The 18,771-nt window shown below is 40.8% G+C and overlaps 1 protein-coding gene across 1 annotated transcript in view; it reads right to left on the bottom strand.

The window, feature by feature from the left end:
• Nucleotides 1-18,771, bottom strand: part of LOC310957696 (dynein axonemal heavy chain 11-like) — a gene marked incomplete at both ends in the record, with an annotated part of 37,109 nt that overhangs the window by 14,956 nt on the left and 3,382 nt on the right. The window contains 47 exon segments of the mRNA XM_083928385.1: nt 8-169; nt 257-358; nt 537-674; nt 911-1,013; nt 1,150-1,315; nt 2,006-2,210; nt 2,328-2,501; nt 2,626-2,757; nt 2,960-3,110; nt 3,203-3,351; nt 3,478-3,605; nt 3,960-4,092; nt 4,442-4,519; nt 5,021-5,215; nt 5,319-5,411; nt 5,890-6,028; nt 6,121-6,257; nt 6,260-6,277; nt 6,317-6,487; nt 6,614-6,770; nt 7,747-7,907; nt 7,984-8,115; nt 8,205-8,312; nt 8,392-8,517; nt 9,609-9,776; nt 10,032-10,250; nt 10,346-10,570; nt 10,741-10,863; nt 11,660-11,782; nt 12,215-12,373; nt 12,479-12,562; nt 12,790-12,948; nt 13,067-13,153; nt 13,351-13,467; nt 13,562-13,784; nt 14,073-14,242; nt 14,342-14,462; nt 14,649-14,704; nt 14,788-14,865; nt 15,009-15,344; nt 15,485-15,685; nt 16,083-16,274; nt 16,420-16,524; nt 17,196-17,391; nt 17,655-17,779; nt 18,049-18,186; nt 18,493-18,609. Coding sequence (XP_083784511.1) covers nt 8-169; nt 257-358; nt 537-674; nt 911-1,013; nt 1,150-1,315; nt 2,006-2,210; nt 2,328-2,501; nt 2,626-2,757; nt 2,960-3,110; nt 3,203-3,351; nt 3,478-3,605; nt 3,960-4,092; nt 4,442-4,519; nt 5,021-5,215; nt 5,319-5,411; nt 5,890-6,028; nt 6,121-6,257; nt 6,260-6,277; nt 6,317-6,487; nt 6,614-6,770; nt 7,747-7,907; nt 7,984-8,115; nt 8,205-8,312; nt 8,392-8,517; nt 9,609-9,776; nt 10,032-10,250; nt 10,346-10,570; nt 10,741-10,863; nt 11,660-11,782; nt 12,215-12,373; nt 12,479-12,562; nt 12,790-12,948; nt 13,067-13,153; nt 13,351-13,467; nt 13,562-13,784; nt 14,073-14,242; nt 14,342-14,462; nt 14,649-14,704; nt 14,788-14,865; nt 15,009-15,344; nt 15,485-15,685; nt 16,083-16,274; nt 16,420-16,524; nt 17,196-17,391; nt 17,655-17,779; nt 18,049-18,186; nt 18,493-18,609 — 6,780 coding nt within the window.

Here is an 18,771-nt window from a genome sequence, read left to right as displayed (position 1 = left end):
TTATTACCTCAAAATATCTCTTGCCAGTGTCCAGCAGAATTTTGATGAAGAGCTCCACATCTTTTTCTTCCATCAGTTTGTCAGAGTAGACCCTGGAGCTCTCATGCAGCCATAGGTGAACCAGGTCCATGGGGTAACGGACACTCTCCGGCAGGGCAAACAGGATACCCTGTACATGTAGCACTATAATGTAATAATCATGCGATTCAGTAACACATATGACACTTTTTTATCTGCATGACTGTGTGTGTGTTACCTGGAAAATGTTAGAGAGATCTCGCAGGTTGAAGATGTAGTGGAAGCGTATCGCTGTGGGGAGGAAGTTCTGGCTGATTTTTTGGTGCAGACAGATAGCTGCCTTGATAAGCAGAACGAAAAGATGGATAGATGTAAAGATGATTAGAAATGTGTTGGAACAGAGAAACAGATGGGCATTATTATGGATAGAGTGGCCGATAAATTGATATTCGGATGGAGTGGAAAAGAGGAATTATGTTTTAATGTAGATAAATGCTGCACTGATACTGTAGGTGTACCTGCATGAGAGTTCCCACTGAGCGGGAGACCCCGTAGCTGAATCCTCCCTGAAGGAAGTGAGCTGACAGGATGATAGAGAAGATGGTGGCTAATGCATCGGCACCAGGGAAATGTACCGCAAACACTGAGAAATGCCTCTGAAAGGAGTTAAGACAGATGAGAAAATGACTTTCCACGAAAGCTAAAACCAAAAGTATCTCTCATACTGCTTTTCAAAATGCAGCTATTAATTAGATCATTTCATGATGTTATTAGGTATTCGATTTCTAGGACATTCTATCTTAAATGTTAAAAATGCTAATTGTATAATATAAATAAATGTACATATGTATATGAATACTGTATATATATGTGTATGTATGATTGTATATACCTGTAGTCTGGGGTTGATAGAGAAGCTTCCAGCTGTTGGGTTCATACAGGTGATATACTGGCAGTTATGTATTTCCTTCAGTACCAGTCGTTGTCTGTCATACCTACAAAGGTTTGTCTGCTTAGTTTAAATTCAGTATAACCTGTATCCACTGCACAGTAAATGTGTTTACATACAGATGTGGGTTTGTAACGTACTGTACATTCATACAAAATGAGCTAATTGTGTCTCCGCCTGACCAGTGGTTGTAGTCCAGGTGCTGGCGTATGAGAGTGTGAGGCTGCACAGTCCCGTAAACGTCCACCTCTGGCATGTTAAGGTCGTCTATGAAGTAGATGAGTCTCTTGGCGGTGGGGGGAGCAAATTTACGACCAGCTTTCTTCTCCAGGGGTTTCTCCAGGACACCTGAGGTCCATATGATGATATAAGACATTCGATGAAAATGACAGAAAAAGCGGTGGGTGGTATTGTTCGCAGCAAATTACTTATGAGTTATGGATTTCAGTCTCCATCAGGAATAGAGAATAAAAAATACAATATTAAAACGATTTCAATGTTCAGCGGGTCAGAAGAAAAGCCTGAACTGTATGAATGCTATGTGATTCGAGCAATATTAAAGGGCAGTGGTGTGTTAGAATGAGATGTCAATACACAGCAATACAAGGTCAGAATCTTTTTCTGTAATTTACACAATGTGTTCAGTAATGTACTAAATATATAAAAGAGATTCTGAATAGAGCAAGGACATCTCAATAAAAAGGGTGAAGTATCCTACTAAAACATGAACACCCTCGTGTCCTTTTTTAGAAATAGCACTGTCAAGAGATAAAGAACATATTCATATATTCTTCTACACGTGACAGTTAACATATCTCCTTGCCAAGCAACATACTTACCAGAAATGAATGGAAGTTCTATAATTGTAAAAATGTTAGATTATCAAAATCCCAAATTAATTGTATTCCATCTATTATGTATGATGTTTGCAGTTTTCCAGGATAACTGTAAAACCCCTACTGTGCAATGAAAATGTGCTTATTTTCAGTTAGCACAAACCCGCCCAAAGTATTTGTTCGTCATTCCTGTGATTCTTACGCTGCAGCATGGCTGATGTAGTGTAGTAGTTGAAGGGGACTTTAGCCACCATGTAGTCTTCCTTCAGCTTGGCAACTTTATCAGACACCAGGATGGTCTTGCCCACTCCGGCGTTGCCCACTAACATGATAGGTTTCCCTCTCTGGAGCAGCAGGTCCATGAAGTAAGTCAGACAAATGGTTTCTGGTGTGTGGACCAACACGGTCTGAAACACGGACACACAACGCATGGCCTGACTGAAAGGCTTGTTAAAACTGTGTTAATGAGTGTAAACATAATGTGCAGTCATTCTGTTCTTATACACCACGTTGCACATCATTACCTGTAATGGTACATCGGGCTCCAGCTCAAATGGCACCATCTTCTCGCTCCAGGGAGTAAACTTTTTAGTCTCAGAGTCAATGAAATAGTCAAAGACTGTGCCCTGGGAAGGAAACTTCACAGCTCTCATCTCTTTAGACCACCAGCGGCTGAATTCGGCACGGTAGTCATTCAGCTGGACCAGGTGTTGTGAAAATACCATATCATAAATATAAAGTAATAAACTGAATTCCCAACAATGTAAAATACTGCAATAAAAATGAGTTAGCTCTTTAAGGAAACATTAAGTCACCACACACATGATCCTGGAAGAGGGCCCCTCCAAAGGCCCAGACACAGGCGAAGACAAAGTAGATCTCGTAAAGTTCTCGGGGAGAGTCAGCAGGAGTGTTGTCCTCTGTCAGCAGACAGTCCAACAAGGAGCACAGTGTCTGATTGGCCAAAACACATACATGTAACATCTGATTGAATGATACAAAGTAGCACATTCTTCTTTTTGACAATGTACAAAAAAAAACAACATGGAAATCCAACATCTGGCTGAATAACAATGGGAAGACAGGATTTAAAGGTGTGACACACTGATTACGACTCTGTAGGTTAGAAACACAATAACCAGGTTGCGCACCTCACCTGCACCATGCTGTTTTCTGGTATAGGAGTGATGGTTTTCAGGTTGCAGCGGACTTGTTCCAGGCAGTACGGCACATACTTATCAAACAGAATGGTGAGGTTGGCTCGCTCTGACTGGGCCAGGCGGGTGTCTATCCAACTTGTCACATACCTGGGAATACAGTGAGTAAAGTACTGCTTACCAAAGTACAACTTCAGAAAAGTAAAACAATAGAAGTTTGTCTTTGCTTCTGTGTGTCTTACGAGCTCCAGCCAAGGTCCTGTGGGTTGACGTAGAGTATTCCTGCCCTGGACACTGTAGCTGGAGTAGCAGCCTTCAGATGAGAGATCTCAAACAGCAGACGCATTGAGGAGGACAAACTGATCCTCTCATTACTGGCAAGAGTCAGAACCTGAACAGAGGAGATTTGTTCAAATATAAACAGCTGCTGCAAAATGCAAAAACCCTCGGATATAGCAGATAAAATCCAGCATTTGAAGAATGGAAACAACATCAGAGAATAAAGATGCACTCTGACCTTATTGTCATCCATAACTGTGTTAAGTGACTCAATCCACATAGGGTCAATATCTCCATCCAGAACAATCCATTTCGGTCCATCATGGCCCACTGAGGTCAGCTCTCTCATGGTAGAGGAGAACAGACCTATAGCAAAGTAAAGAGTAAACCAAACAGATGCATATGAATAGCAGCACTAGAACACCACTGAGGCAAATATGTATCATACTAAACTATGTTGTACTAAAGTAAACTCAAGTCATGGAATTACAGTCAAAATATTCCATATCAAAACTATTCAAATGAGCTAACTGTGAACCAGAAAAAAAGTACTTTAACAAATTCTAATTGATTCTGTGAAGAGGCCTGGGAATAAATCTGATCTTGGCACCAAAACAACTCCTGCTTGACAGCGGACCAAAATCTGAAAACAACACAGGTTCCCTTGATCACAATTTACATCTTATTAAATTCCTTGAAAAAACTTTGAGTTCCCCTCACCATCTTTCCACTCTCTGGTTGCAGGGTGCAGATATCCAAACAGCTCGTCTGTAGTCACAGCTTTAGGGTTGATATCATTCCATACAGGCTTCATCTTCATGTTAGCATAGGTTCTATGGAGAGTCTTTAAGATCTGATGAATACACATTTTAAATATATGACTCACTTTGCAACCTGTCTTTTCACAAAAGCAAACCCCTCATTATAACTCTACTAGATCATCCATGGCTGTAAGAACGGGGAAATTCAACTCTTCCTTGACTTTAGCTGTGGGAGTTTTTGCCTTCTCAACCCGAGGATGTTTTGGGATTTGTTTGGTTCACCTCCCACGCTTTAATATCCCCAAACTCACCAGTATACTTTCAACTTGAAAATGTATGTGTCTGGGTATGAGGACAATGGTTATAAGCCACCTCCTATAAAAAGTGTCTTTTTGGAAATAAATGAGCCAATACTATTTTTGGTTTAATACAGAAGGTAACCTGGCTCTTTCCAGTTCCTGGTCCGCCTACTACAAACACAGAGTGTCTGACAGCCAGCAGCTCCTCCAGCTGCGTCACCTGTAGACACACAAATATTAAATTACACTGGATTTCTGACAAGATTAATACTCGTAATTATAAATTTATTTGCTTTCTCACAAGATACAGACCTAAGCACAGGACTAGTATTTCTTGAAGACATCTAGTATGTTGTAAGAATCATGGAGATCCATGATCAATTAAAAAATCCACCACAAATTACCTACAATATGCATGTTACCATGTGGTAAAACATTTGTCTATCTTTTAGTAAATTCAAGTAAAATACAGACTTTGCTTATCTATGTGAATGCGCCCTAAAACATGTGCATCTGCATCCTCCTGCATCATAATTATACTATAAATATTAATAATGGTTAGAGCAGTTTTGAACTGCGTTTTATTCATCAAAGTTATATATTTGTATAATCACATTGGCCTGAATTCCTAATACAGTTCCTTTTGTTGTTCGACAATGAAAGAAACACCATACTAAAACCCCTTGTTACTGGGAAGAAGAGCACTTATGAGTATGAGCACCTTAAGTATGAAGTTCTCCTCAGGCTGCAAACGCAGTTCACTGACTGACTGGCGAACAGCGTTTTCCAGCTGAGGGTCTCTCTTTCTCGGCACATCCAGCTGAGGAAACAGGTCACTGATGAGCCCGAGGAAAATCGGCACATCACTGGTCACTATCTTTGGCAGGTTGAAGTCCCTCAGTGCCCGCATCAGCACCTAGGCAGGGAATGACAGTTTGGATGACGTGATTCAAATGCACTTTCAAACTCAGATTTGTGGAAACTGCAAGTGACGTGATTACACCCGATTGAATGTTTACCTGTTCCTCAGGTCTGCTCCGGTCCTCTCTCTTCAGAGATCCAGCTACAACCAGGACTGATTTGATGGCCCTCAAACCCCAATCATAATGATCCTAACAGTTAAAGGGAATTAACTAATTAAGCAATGAAAACAAGTATTAAATGTCATTTTTGTTTTTGTTTTTTTTGTTTTTCAACACAGTAGAGAAATAAACCAGCCCAACTGAATTTTAACCAATTATAAAAAATCAGTGCAAAGACAAAACATATTAAGCGCAAAAAGATGAATTTGTAGAGTGCTTTTAGGAGCTCCTGTAATTTTGGTTCATGACATCCCCCTGTGTAAAAGAAAAAGTTGAATAAGAGGGGTGTGGGGATTATTTACTTTTTTTATGGCCAGCATCTATTGAATGAGCAAACCATATTTCAATGTATGAGCCCCTCTTGCTTTATGTCTACAGTGTTTCTCATGCCTATTGGGAAGAGTATTTGTTCTGGTTCTCAGAACTTGCTTTTAATTAATTTAACATTCATATTAGCTTTCTAAATGGTGTTCATCCTAAAAGAGCATGGTCTTATGGTCTTATGTACCTGTTTGGATAGCAACTCCTTACAAAGAGTGTAGAGACTAATGAACTTGCGTGCCAGCAGACGAGCGTCTATGAAGCCTTCTGCCACCAACATGATCTCACAGATCAGCTCAAAGTCTGGGATCACCATGGCACAGGGCCTGAACAGTTAAAAAACCTGCTGTTAATTAGTCATCTTTGACATCTATTAACTAATTTACTAAAAATATAATTTTCTCCGTTTATATCAGACCTGAACAGAGCTTTGAGATTCTCTGGGAGCTCAGCCCTGCCGGCATAACCAGGGTTCAGAGTGATGAAGATCCCCACTGTTGGCTTCAGTTCAATCTCCTCTCCTAGGAAATGAAACCTACATACACATAGTATCAATTACAGATTATGGAATAGGTCTGTAGAGAAATGGATTAGCAGATTAGCAATTTATATACAGTATAAACTGTATATTTATTATACCTTTGCTTCTTGTTGCGTACAGCATCCTGTATCGTCTTGACCTGCACAGCTACCACAGATAACACTTCAACTGAGATCCTGTTGAACTCATCAAAGCATCCCCACACCCCTGTCTGAGCCAGACCCTTATAAATGTTACCTATGGACTGAAGACGTGATGGAGACAGATGGAGTAAGTTGAAGGGTGTAATGAATATAAACATACTGTATATGAATGGAGGAAATAGGACATGAATGGACACTACGGAGAACATCAGTACTGTCCGTGCTACCTTGTAGTCCATCTGTTCAGAGCAATTGAACACATATACCATGATGCCCAGGGAGCGTCCAAGGTCTTTGGTTGTCTCTGTCTTACCGGTGCCAGCTGGGCCTGAGGGGGCACCACTCATAGTCAGATGGAGGGACTGGGTCAGAGTTATGTAACACCTAACAGAGACAGTGAGATATGAAATCATAAAAAACATCAGTAACTAATGTAATAATAACAACTTGGATTAAATGGATTTGTTAAAAATATGGGGTTCGACTTTGACCTGCGGCTCTTTGCTGCAAGTCTCCCCCTCTCTCTCTCACCCCATTTTCTCTGTCCTATATAATAAAGGCTTGAAAAACTGCCAAAACATTATCTAAAAAAAAGCGAGTATAATATACAATGAAGTTGTATGCCGGTGGTGTTTGCCCTTTTTTAATCATATGACACCTTCTTTAGACTCACCTTTCAGCAAGGGAGCTGCCTCCTTTCAACAACTCCACAGCTTGACTGGAGCTTGTTAAGGGCTTATAAAGGAAAGGGAGCGTACTGTTGGGGGGTTCCCTTATTCAAAACGAGGGTTATCAATAGGAAAATGGTCATATACTCCACAGATTGTAAAGCCCCTTGAGGAAAATTTGATATTGGGCTAAATAGAATTGACTTGACTTGACCGAGAGTCCATTACTAATTTTGTTTGTCTCATCCCGTCCAAACTGGGGCCCCACTTTATATAGAAAAAATGTTTAGCCTTTATTTAACCAGGTTAAGTCCCATTGAGATTAAGAATCTCTTTTTTTCAAGGGAGACCAAGCCAAGAAAGGCAGCAACAACAGTTAAAACTTCTAGACAACACAGACAGAAAAAACTAAATGCATTACATTACAGTAATTACAACAAACACAAACAAAAGATGCAGTCCGAATCTCAGAAACAGTGACAAGGGAATGATTCTGATTCCAGATCTTTTAAAATGGATTTAAAATGATTCACAGAAATCAGTTCATGACGTTTTAGGGCATTCTGTAACTGTACTGGAACACCACTTTTCCACTCCCTGTACAAACACTGGGAACAGCACTTCACATATTTAATACTGTGTTCAATTCTTGTACATGTGTATTGGTGTGGCATACAGTACTATATGTGTACCTGTCAGTGAGTGGAGTGATGACCAGTCTGTTAGTGTTCCCCAGGTATTCATAGCTGAACTGGAACTGGGCGTCACAGATGTTGACATAACAGTGTCTGGTTTCATCGTCCCAGCAGTGGCGTAACTGGGACAGCCATGCGAAGGCCTGGCCTGTTGTCACCTAAGAGACACATACAGCATGACCAACAGGAAGGTCTTCCTGCTTGCATGATGCTTGTGATTTACTTGAGCATTACCTTCTGAGTAATAAGACTGGCGACCACGTCTCGAGCATGGACATCAATTGTGCAGACAGTCATAATTTTCTGTCTGTCTCCAGGAGTTAAATCTCCAAGGAGCATGTGGATCAGTGAGTTCAGCTGTGTGATCTAAAAGAAACAAAACAAAAACAGAATTCACTGACCAGTATATTCAGTCGCCATCCAAACAATATCTTACTATGAATTTATAGTACTACCTGTTTCCTGTTGTAGTCTTTGAGAGCCGTCTCAAATCCCTCCTCCACCCTTTCAAAGGCAATGCCCACATCTGTGGCCCACCACACCTGACTACCAGTCAGCCCTACCTGTGAATGGAAAGACAAGACAGATGGCAAACAACAGATAATTTGAAGGGATTATTCTATAGGCTGTCAATGATCAGACCTGTGCAGGGTAGTCAAACAGCCACTGGTCTCGTGGTTTGTCCTCATAGGCAGCTACGGCCTCCTGGATCTCCTTTCGGACCGTGCAGCGCATGGTGCTCTCTAAGGCGCTCAACCAACACTCTGCCTGAGGAAAGGCACACAACGTTAAAGGTCCTATATTGTAACAGGTGAGATTTACGTGTCTTTTCTGATTGTAAAGCAGGCTGAGGTGCTATATATAAATAAAGCGAAAGTATCACAACGCTCAATCCACAGAGGCGTGAACACTTTTCCAGGAGGAGGGCTTAAAGACACATGCGTTAAATGCAGCATTACAGACGGAGGGTGAATACAGGTATATTCACACAGACAGTATGGGAAAAATAATGTGTTTTTTTAACATTAAAGGTTGAATATATAGAATCTTTATTAAAAGCTATATTTTCTAAAAAACAAAACAACCCACAGGGCGTTTTGAGGGCTACAGAATGAAAGTATTGCTTTTCCATAATAATATACATTAAGTCTGAATTAATATTTTACAATTTTTTTTTGATGGGTTTGACAATGATTTTCTGTTTACATTGTACCAGCCAATAGCGGCCGGCATTGCGGGTTGCCAGGTTTGTCTGACAGAAACTAGTAATCATTTTGAGTTGAGAGCTAGCTAGCTAATCGATTACACACCACTCAAAGAAAGACTTCCAGTTGAAGACTGACTAACGTTAAATAATGTTGTAAAATTAACTGATTAGTCAAAATTAGTCGTTACCCTGTACGATTCATCACTTGACTTGGCGCAGGCTGATTGCTTGACACACTCAGCAACGAACCTGGCAACCCGACTGCTGGAATTATTTTCTGTTGTTGAGACTACAATCTTAAAACACTAGATGGCGGTGCTCTGCTCATTCTCCATATTCAACCTTTAAAACATGTAAAGATGTTCTAGTAGAATATACAACTATGGATATTGTTCATATGTCCCCTTTAAAACAGAAATATGAATACAAATAGAATTCCATGCTAAATAATATTTATAAATGTATGAAAATGAATACACATGATAACTGTCCACACACAATTATTCACATATTGTACATATTGTATATTAAACAATACAGAGAAAGTTATTCATTATAGCTAAACCATAGTAATGCGTTTGAACACAGCAATAACTGAGTGTAACTCGACTTGTATTTGCACACACAGAAATCTCGTTTTGTTTTTCAATACCTGTCCTTCACAGAGACATGGCTCAGAAAATTGAACATATTCGCCCTCTCGGCTGTACATCCCCAGAGCAACTGCCTCCCCATCCTCCTCCCCTCCTCCACCTCTGTCTGAGTCCTTGAAGCGAAGATCTGCTATGTTGTCGAACAGCTTCAGCAAGTGTCTGGTCACCTGGAAAAAACACACAGATGCACTTTAATTCCCTTTCTATTTTAAAGGTTATGTTGTTGACAGACCACAATCGTTTGCCTGGAATTCAAGAAAATGAAAAAAAAAGGAAACAGTCTTTCATTCGGATCTTTATCAACATTTTCTGCTCCACAACATTATGATACAGTTTAAAGAATATATTGAACTGATAACTACAATGTGTTGACTATCTCGCTATAAGCTGTTTCTTGGAAAACAATAAAATTGTAATGTCACCTGTTTGGGTTGTGTTCCCTTGGAGACAATCTCCAGCAGGTCTGAGGCAGAGACAAAGTAAAATCTGGGGAATGTGAGTCTCTTGGTCTCCAGGTACTCTGCCAGGGCCTTCTCGCAGACGGACAGCCTCTGCTGCAAGGTCTCCAGGTTTTCCAGGAAGCCAGGCTGGTTGGTCACCTCTACCACATTACTGTTCTGCACCACCTCTGTCATCAAGTTCTGGGCGAGAGAAGGACATTCACCACACTGTATCAACATAATGATACAGTGTGGTGAATGCATGTAGGCTACTGTATGTATATATTATGTGTTACCTGGAAGTCAGTGTGAATTCCCTGGAAGCGCTCTGCATCATTGGCCAGCTGGCAGCGGATGTCGTGGCTGTTGGTAAAGATGCTGTTGAGATGAGCCCAGGTCCTTTGGACAGACATCCAGGAGGAGATGACCAGGTCAGCCACCATCAGCTTCCTCTGCCATCCACTCACCTCTGCCTGGAAATACTCTACGTACTTACTCATCAGGATGTTCTGCAGCTGCACCTGAAGAGAAATAAAAAAGGGGGGCTTTTGTGATGATCTGTAAGAACCCTCTTTAATGCATTTTCAGATAAATTAGGTTACCTCCTTAATATGAGGGAGTCAGACTAGAAACAGAAATCTAAGCCTGATGTTCTATATGGAACAAAGTTCTGCACAGACATCACGCTCACCTGGTTGTCCTCCAGTGTTTCTATCAGATTCTCATCTGCTTTGAGCAGAGGGGTTCCTGTGCTGGTATGAGTCTCATATGACAAAGACATGACACTCCATGTCTGGGTTATCTCTGCCAAAACCTAAGCAAACGAAGGAAAAGTTACCTTGAAAAAATCTGCCATTTGTAGACAACGAAATCTACTGCAGTGCAGTAGGATGAAAATAAAACTTAGATTATTCTGACTAAGTATGTTACGTGTCTTGTGTTTTTTTTGTAATTTAATCTTTCTTGTCCATTGTGAGTCTACGTCATGCTAATCTTCTTTTGAAGAATATGGCAGAAAAAATGTATAGTCGAAGGATTTGAGATAGTATTTGTCTCTCTGTTGAAATGAATTTTTCAAACATGCATCTTTGCCAAATCAGCCCTCTGTACTGTTACATGCAGGTATTGTGATCGACTCAAAAGGGAATTGTCTCAGGGTTATTTTGTCTATACTAAAATAGTTTTGACCATTACTATTACTTCTGCATTCAGAAGAATTACTTTATTGATCCCGCAACGGGGAAATTGAATTTTTTTCACTCTTATTATTAATCATGTTACACACACAGGCACGAAATACACACATGTACAGACAGGACCTATACATGCAATTAAGGAGAGATGTTAGAGCGAGGGGGCTGCCAGTGACCGGCACCCCGAGCAGTTGGGGGTTCGGTGCCTTGCTCAACAGCACCTGCCCAGGAGATGAACTGGCACCTCTCCAGCCACCAGTCCACGCTCCATACATGGTCCACACCGGGACTTGAACCAGTGACCCTACTGTTCCCAGCCAAGTCACCTATGGACAGAGCTACTGCCGCCCTACATATTCATGCAACATTCATATACAGGATAATATTCTACAACAGGTTAGTTTCAATGATACTTACTTTCTCTATGGCCATTTCTTTAACAGCCTTGTCCACTATGTTTTTGACCTCATCCTCAACACGGTGAAGCTGTAATTCCAGAAGGTCCCCCAGGGTGGTGCCTGCCCCCATCACAAACCTAACCTGAGGACCAAAAGGAATACATGGAAACCACGAGTGTGATCAGATTTCAGATGAGGATGATTGGGTTCACTGAACTGTGCTGGTCAGTACGGCCTGGAAGTGAGTTTTCAGGACAGTTAAATGAAGATAGAGAACATGAAGACTAGAACAGAACAGAACTCAAATCAACAAATATCGTATATATGCAGAATGTGATCATCAATGAAACATTATTGAATCAGATGGTATAAGACATTATGTAATGTAATGTAAATGTAAAAGGGGTAGGTATAATAAGCTGTAGCTTCGGCCTAAACCTTTTTAGTCTACACAACATTTTTTGTGGCTAAATTGATTGTTATTACTTTCATTTAAATTGAGGCTTGATATTGTGGACTGAAATAAAAGAATGAAATAAAATGAAATGAAGCAGCAGAAGAGAAAGTCTCACACCCCAGTGGTGTTCATAAGCTGTTGCCAATGTCTTTCTCTGACTGCGGAGTTTTGCAACTCGTTGACGGCTCTAAGAGAGGTCAACAGGTTCTTCACAGTCGACTCCAGACCCATGTAGACGTCCCACACCCGCACCTCCTTATCCAGCATCTTCATCTCCTTTAATGTGCAAGAGAGATAGTCAGAGAGTATGAAATTAAATTACTCTTTTTCTCACCTCAATAATGAAAGATGTTAATGTTTGTCAATGGAAGCTTGCCATACTTTGGCGAATCGCCTGAGCTCCATGTCCATCTGCTCAACATTGATCTCTTTCCAAGGAGTCTTGGTCCAATCTTCTATACTGGTCTGGCACAGAGAGAATAGAAACATTTAATGTGTGATTGTCTAATAAGAAAATCTATAAGTCTTAAAGGTCCTTTAAAAGGTATAGTATAGAATTCATAGGATGTGGGTACATGCAGCATCACTACGCAGGCCCTTCTCCCATGTGTTAATGGCTCATCTATGGAGCTCAAACATGGCTAAGAAAACCTCAATTCCAACATGTTTGTTTTGTGCTGATTTAAATTTACCTTTACAAAGGTGACCATGTCCCAGACTGCTTTAACTAGTATGATGTCAGAGCGACATTGGCGTAGCTGCTTGTAGTCTGGGAAACTGACTTCAAACAGATCAGCTGTGTCCTGCAGCTTCTTCATTTCTGCCTCCATCACTGCTACTGCTCGGTTAGACTGGACAGAGACATTTGAATGTGCTGTGGCTTAAAACTGTATTGTTTGTTAAATTCTATTTAATTATACACTGCAAAAAATACTTTTCAACTATTCTTCTTCTCTTCCCAGTTCTCACCTTATCCATTAGTTTATATTGCTCCTCCACATTGATCTTAAAGATTGGTTCAGTACGAAATTGTTCCCTGAACTCATGCTGCTTTACCTAAAATGTGAAAAGAAACTGCACAATCAGGATTCTTTGTCTCCATCTATCCATTGGTAACTGTGCATACTGGGGGGTGTAGTGCCAGTCATATATAATGCAGGAAAGAAAGTGAGAAGGTGTATATGTCAGATATTGAGCTCTTTGAAAGGGGTTACCACACTGACATCCTACCCTGTGCACACACACAGTCTCACCTCAAACCGGACACATTTCCTGCGTATAACTGAAACTTCATTTGATTGGAGCGGTGCCACTTCATGTTTAACTGTAAACGCAATTTTCCTCAGACTCTTCCACTTCTCTGGCAGCTCCTGTGTTTTGGGGTTATAAAGCGAGGAATGTTATGTGATGATAAATGCATATATCTGCCAGCACTTATGTGTGTATTTGTGCATTGGTACACACTTCAAGCTGTGTGTAGACGCTCTCTGGCAGTTGCTGTCCGTAGGTCTTGAGGAGCTCAGCGGTAGACTTGAGAGGTTTGAAGTGCTGTTCGTTGCTGATCTGTCTGTCTCGTATGGCCATGAGGTGGCCCATGATGTCCACAAGGCCTGTATAGTCACCATCTGACACCTTGTTAGAAAGACCCTGGGCCGTGTCCTGGACAAAAGAGGATAACTCCCTCACGCTGCAGGACAGAGAGGAAGGAGGATGATGATAACGGAGTGTACAGGAAAGACAGAGGAAACCTTTCTTCAGTGATATGAAATAAAAAAAATCTCTAGTACTATCATATCATCACTTTGTCTCCATAGTTGACTGTTAAAACTGGTTGCATTTCACAGTGTTTTTAAGCACACAATAATTTGCTGGTCTGTATTAAACATTTTCAGGCGATTCGTATGTTTTTTTGTAGTTCTTGTCTATTTAGGGTAATAAACATATGAGTGTGTTTGCACTTATGCATGTGTCTAACCTCTGGTTCACGTGGTTGAGCAGGTGCTCCTTGAACATCCAGCTCCATCTCTTGATGACATTCATCAGTGTGTGCTTGAAAGGTCTGATATCGAGCTGTAGCCAGCCACAAAACACCCTGCTGTCCTCCATCTTGCTCACTCGTACATACAGAGACTCAAACAGGTTGATCTGGAATGAAGGATGATACAGTGACTCAGACAATACTGACCACGGAGGAAAATACTAGACTAGGCTTGTAATAAATAGTTCCATAAAAAGCCAGCACACCTGTTCTTTGAAGTTGTCCAGGGTGGGTGGGTTCTTTTTCAGCTCATAGTCAGCATACAGCTCGGCTTCCTCTGTACTTAACACATGGCCATATAGCAGGAACTGCCTCATAAATTCAGACCTGTGAAAGTTGAAGAAAAAAATATTCTTTCCTTCAGCACATACCCTTAATGAGGATATTTATAATTGTTTTAGTGAGGAGAATGAAATAATGTACAAGAACCTGTATTTGTGTATTTCAGAAAAAGGCCTAAAGCAATTTGATAAAAGTAAAAAGATAAATGACATAGAGCCATACACTGCTGACCTGTCATCAGTCCAGAGGTAGCGGTAGCTGGCAAATGATCCCTGATATTCTCTGACCTGCAAAGCAACACAATCTTTAACTTTAACTCTGTAAGCGTCATAAACAAACCTCCATTTGTGAATAGAAAACAAACACTTACCTTAGCGATAGCTGCGCGTGCACGTGAGCGGATAACATGGCACATCTCTGACAAATCTTCCATTTCATTTATATCGCACTGCAAAATGAAGAAACAACATAGCACATGACAAGGGTGTCTGTATATGTGTGTGTGTTTGTGTGTGTGTGTGTGTGTGTGTGTGTGTGAGTGTGTGCAGTTATATTTCTGTGTATGAAACCATAATCTAATCTGTACAGCACCTGATAGTTATCCAGCTGTTTGTGCTTTGCCACTCTGGGAATGAAGGATGCCATGTTGGTGATGTTGGCCACCATTTTATCCACAATATCATAGAAGTTAACACTGTGGCTAAAGTCCAATGAGGGGTCAAAGGTCATCTCATTGCTATTGAGTACCAGTTGGACCTCAAACAGTGGTGTAATGCGCTGGGCTGCATCTGTGTTGTCTATGAAGTACTGCAAGGAGCAGTGTACTGCACTGGAGAAGCCTGCCAGGATCATGCGGTCCACATAGTCTGTGTAGGCCTGCCATTCGCTGCTGTCAAGGTCCGTAACACCTAACAGAGACTGGTTCTCCTGGAGCACAGGGAAAAAGTGGGAGTTAAGAAGGGAAACAACTGATATGATAATCCTGGATATGAATGTGTGTGTGAGACAGATTTCTGTAGGGTACAAGTCCTTCTCCCTAGCATCAGCAGTAAGGTGAGAGAGTATACCTGCAGCAGTTTGTGTATTTCCTCTCCTGTACTGGTGATGAGAGTGTGCTGTTTGGAAACACTCTCTTCAATGTCAGAGAAGATGAGGAGAGTAGAACCACGACTTTTTCTGGTGATGAAGGCACGGTGGCTGAATTTGACCATAAGGGCCTGGACAGCCTCCACATTAGATTTACTCTTCTGGACACGACCTGAAATGCTCTGGCAAAAGAAAAACTATTACAGCCAGTAATTACATTCCCTTTTGGTTGACAGCTGCATGTTGCTTTTTGTTTTAGGACTGTTTGCTATAGTTGAGGAAAGTTGGCTTGGACCTCATAAGGAGAAAGCCAGGATTCATGCTACATTGGCAGGCAACAGTTTCAGAGCAGACTTTGATATTGCTATTGAACAAACTGTAAAATAAACCCTTTTTTTCAGTTTCCAGCACAATATGCAGCTGATAATATAATCTTTTCTGTAAATATAACAGAATACTGTGAATATGCTGCAAAATAATCAACAAAAGTACTAAAAAAAAAACAATCGGCAGCATTAATTTGCACCTTTTTTTTGCAGTCAAAAATGTTCCTGAAAATACACGAAAAATGTTCAGTACCTTGACCAGGTCTTGTGTGCTCTGGATGTAGTCCCATAGGTCGTCCTGAGCCCAGCTCAGCTCCAGGAGGGCCGGCTCCAGCTGTCGTCTCGTCCCATCCATCTCATCTTTCACTAATCCCAGTTCCACAGCCAGGATGGTACTGTGCAGCTGGTTGTACCATTGAGTCACTAAGGTCAGCGTCTGTGTGTACTACAGGATACAATGCAGCATTAACACTTAAACTCTGATCATATTCTACATACTTTACAGATCAAAAAACATTTACAGCCCCATAGGTCATAAATATAGCTGTCGGACACTGACCCAGTGCAACACTAGAAGCATAGTTACCCACCATGTAGAGTTTCTCCCGTTTGGAGTAGAGATGGAGAGCTGCTTTAGGAATGTTTTCATTCTTCAGCATGCCCAGATACTTCACCTCTCTCAGTACTGATGTCAACTAGGGACAGACACGCAGAGAAAGCAGGAGAATTGTAATAGCTAATTTGATTTATCTAAAGTTGCAGTCCATTGTTTTGTTTCCTTTTACTTTGACAGCGAGAATCAGAATAGATACGATCTTAAAGAGGAGATCCCATTAACATTGAAGTGCACTCACGCATACGCAGTGCATTAGAGGAAATGCTCACAGTACATTGGATACATTGTTAATCCCTGGATTATATTTATTCATTGCTGCTGCACCTTTCAATTTACTTTGTTTCTTTGACTTAATGCTGAGTACATTTTGTGATTTTTTTTATCTGTTCACATAATGTGCTCATTGCTACTAATGTAAAAATAGTTCCTCTGTTTATTGTAAACAAATCACTTTTGCTCTGGTTCTTTGAAACCCAACAGCTACTGGTTGCCGAGAAAGGAAAATGTAGCAAATGTAAAAGCTTTCATGAATACAGTACAGGCTAAATAAATATCTGATTAAATTATAAATGATTAAACCGTTCATTTTTAGTCTAACAGCAATCTTTACTTGTTTAATTGTGGATTTGTGGAACAGTCAAATGTCTAACGTTTCCACAATAGTTAATTCTATGTAACATCCTTATTATGTGATGGCAGTTACGGCTTTAGGCACCAATTCCACTTCAGACAAAACCCCTTTGTGCTTACTGCAGGACTAAAGTTGACCTGGAACAGGCCTGTGTCCACATCCATTGTGAGCAGTGGTTCCTTCAGGTGGGTTTGACAGATTTCCTCCAGGCCCTCAGTCCACTCTGAGAACAGCTCCTCATCATGCTGGTCCAGAACCTCCAGGACACGCTCACACTTTTGGAGAACATCGTCCGCTTCAGCACACCCCAGAGGCCTGGAAGGGAGAGAGGGAGGAAGAAGGCCAAAAAATAATGAAAATAAGGAGTTAAGCATACATTTCATCCGTATGCTAGATTTACTGTTTCTATTTCTAAAACCTGATGCCTGCTCTGTGTAAGAGGGAACATGTGAACAAGTTTGAAAATGAAAAAAACAACAACAACTGGGAGTGTGGAGTTAGTTTTATCAATGCATATCAACAACAGATCTGCTGGATGACGGTTCTTGTGTTGTGTCATAAGTATTGTTGGTCCGTACATATGGGCCAGCTGGCAGAGGTTGCTCCTGTTGGTGAGGATGCGATTTCGAAGTTCCTGTGACCATTTGAGGTTGCCAGAGACTGACGGCATATTCTTGCCCAGGACAGTACAGCCTAACCGCATCTAAAACACAAAGGCTGAATTATTTTTAGTCGTATTCATTACTTTAAGTTTATCATTTATCCATAGATAGTGGCAGCATACTTTTAGCTAAGTTTATGAATTATAATACTATAATGTGTCATATTAATTTAAGACATCCCTGTTATGGAATAATTTAACGAGGTAACTGGCTGTAGTCTGATCATGCTGCAGTTTTTATATTTCATAGGAATTTTAATATACAAATTCTAAATCCCTCACAAAACTTATTTCTGTTCAACCTCTCTTACCCCATCCCTGTGTCGATCAAGTATAAACTGACAGTGGTCTACTTCCTGGTTGAACATGTCCAACAACACGTTGTAGTTAGGTGAGAACAGCTGGTGTATTCTGGGTCTCTCAAGCAGTGTGCTGAAAATCTTCAACAACTATATGGATACAAACAAAACACAGTAAGGACAGTGTTTATTTTAGATAAAAATAGTTCAGATTTAATTTGGAGATTCCCTAGGCTTTTAATCAAAGTCACCAACAAGCTGATGTTCACAATAATTAATAAATGTTTCTCAGCTGAAATCAATATGATTATAGCATGCTAACATGCTAAACTTGCTCTTGTTTCACAGATACTGAAAAAGTGCAAATGGCCAACAACTTGTCCTCTAATTACCTAAAAGTATATCACTAAATACAGCGATGGGATTGTTAAAGGGGTCAAGGTGTAACAGGCATACCTTAAAGGCTGACTTCAGGTTTTTGGAGTGTTGGAAGGCCAGATTGAGGACAGTTCCCAGCCTCTGGTCAAAATCTCTGTTCTGCTCCATGAAACGTGTGTGGTGACGCACAAAGTCCTGGACACAAGATGCCATTAGACAGGAAATGGTGCATATTTTCAGTCCCTTTCCTGATTATAAAGCTTTGAGTCCACTCAATATTATTAGGGAATCTTTATTCCATTCCATTTTCAGTGCAGCTCTTCAAGTTGTCCTTAGCTGAGGTGATCGGTATTGGCT

This window comes from Echiichthys vipera (assembly GCF_963691815.1).
Source record: "Echiichthys vipera genome assembly, chromosome: 15".
NCBI lineage: Eukaryota > Metazoa > Chordata > Actinopteri > Perciformes > Trachinidae > Echiichthys > Echiichthys vipera.
The sequence above is the reverse complement of the archived record's forward strand: the minus strand, read 5'-3'. Positions and strand labels throughout refer to the sequence as shown.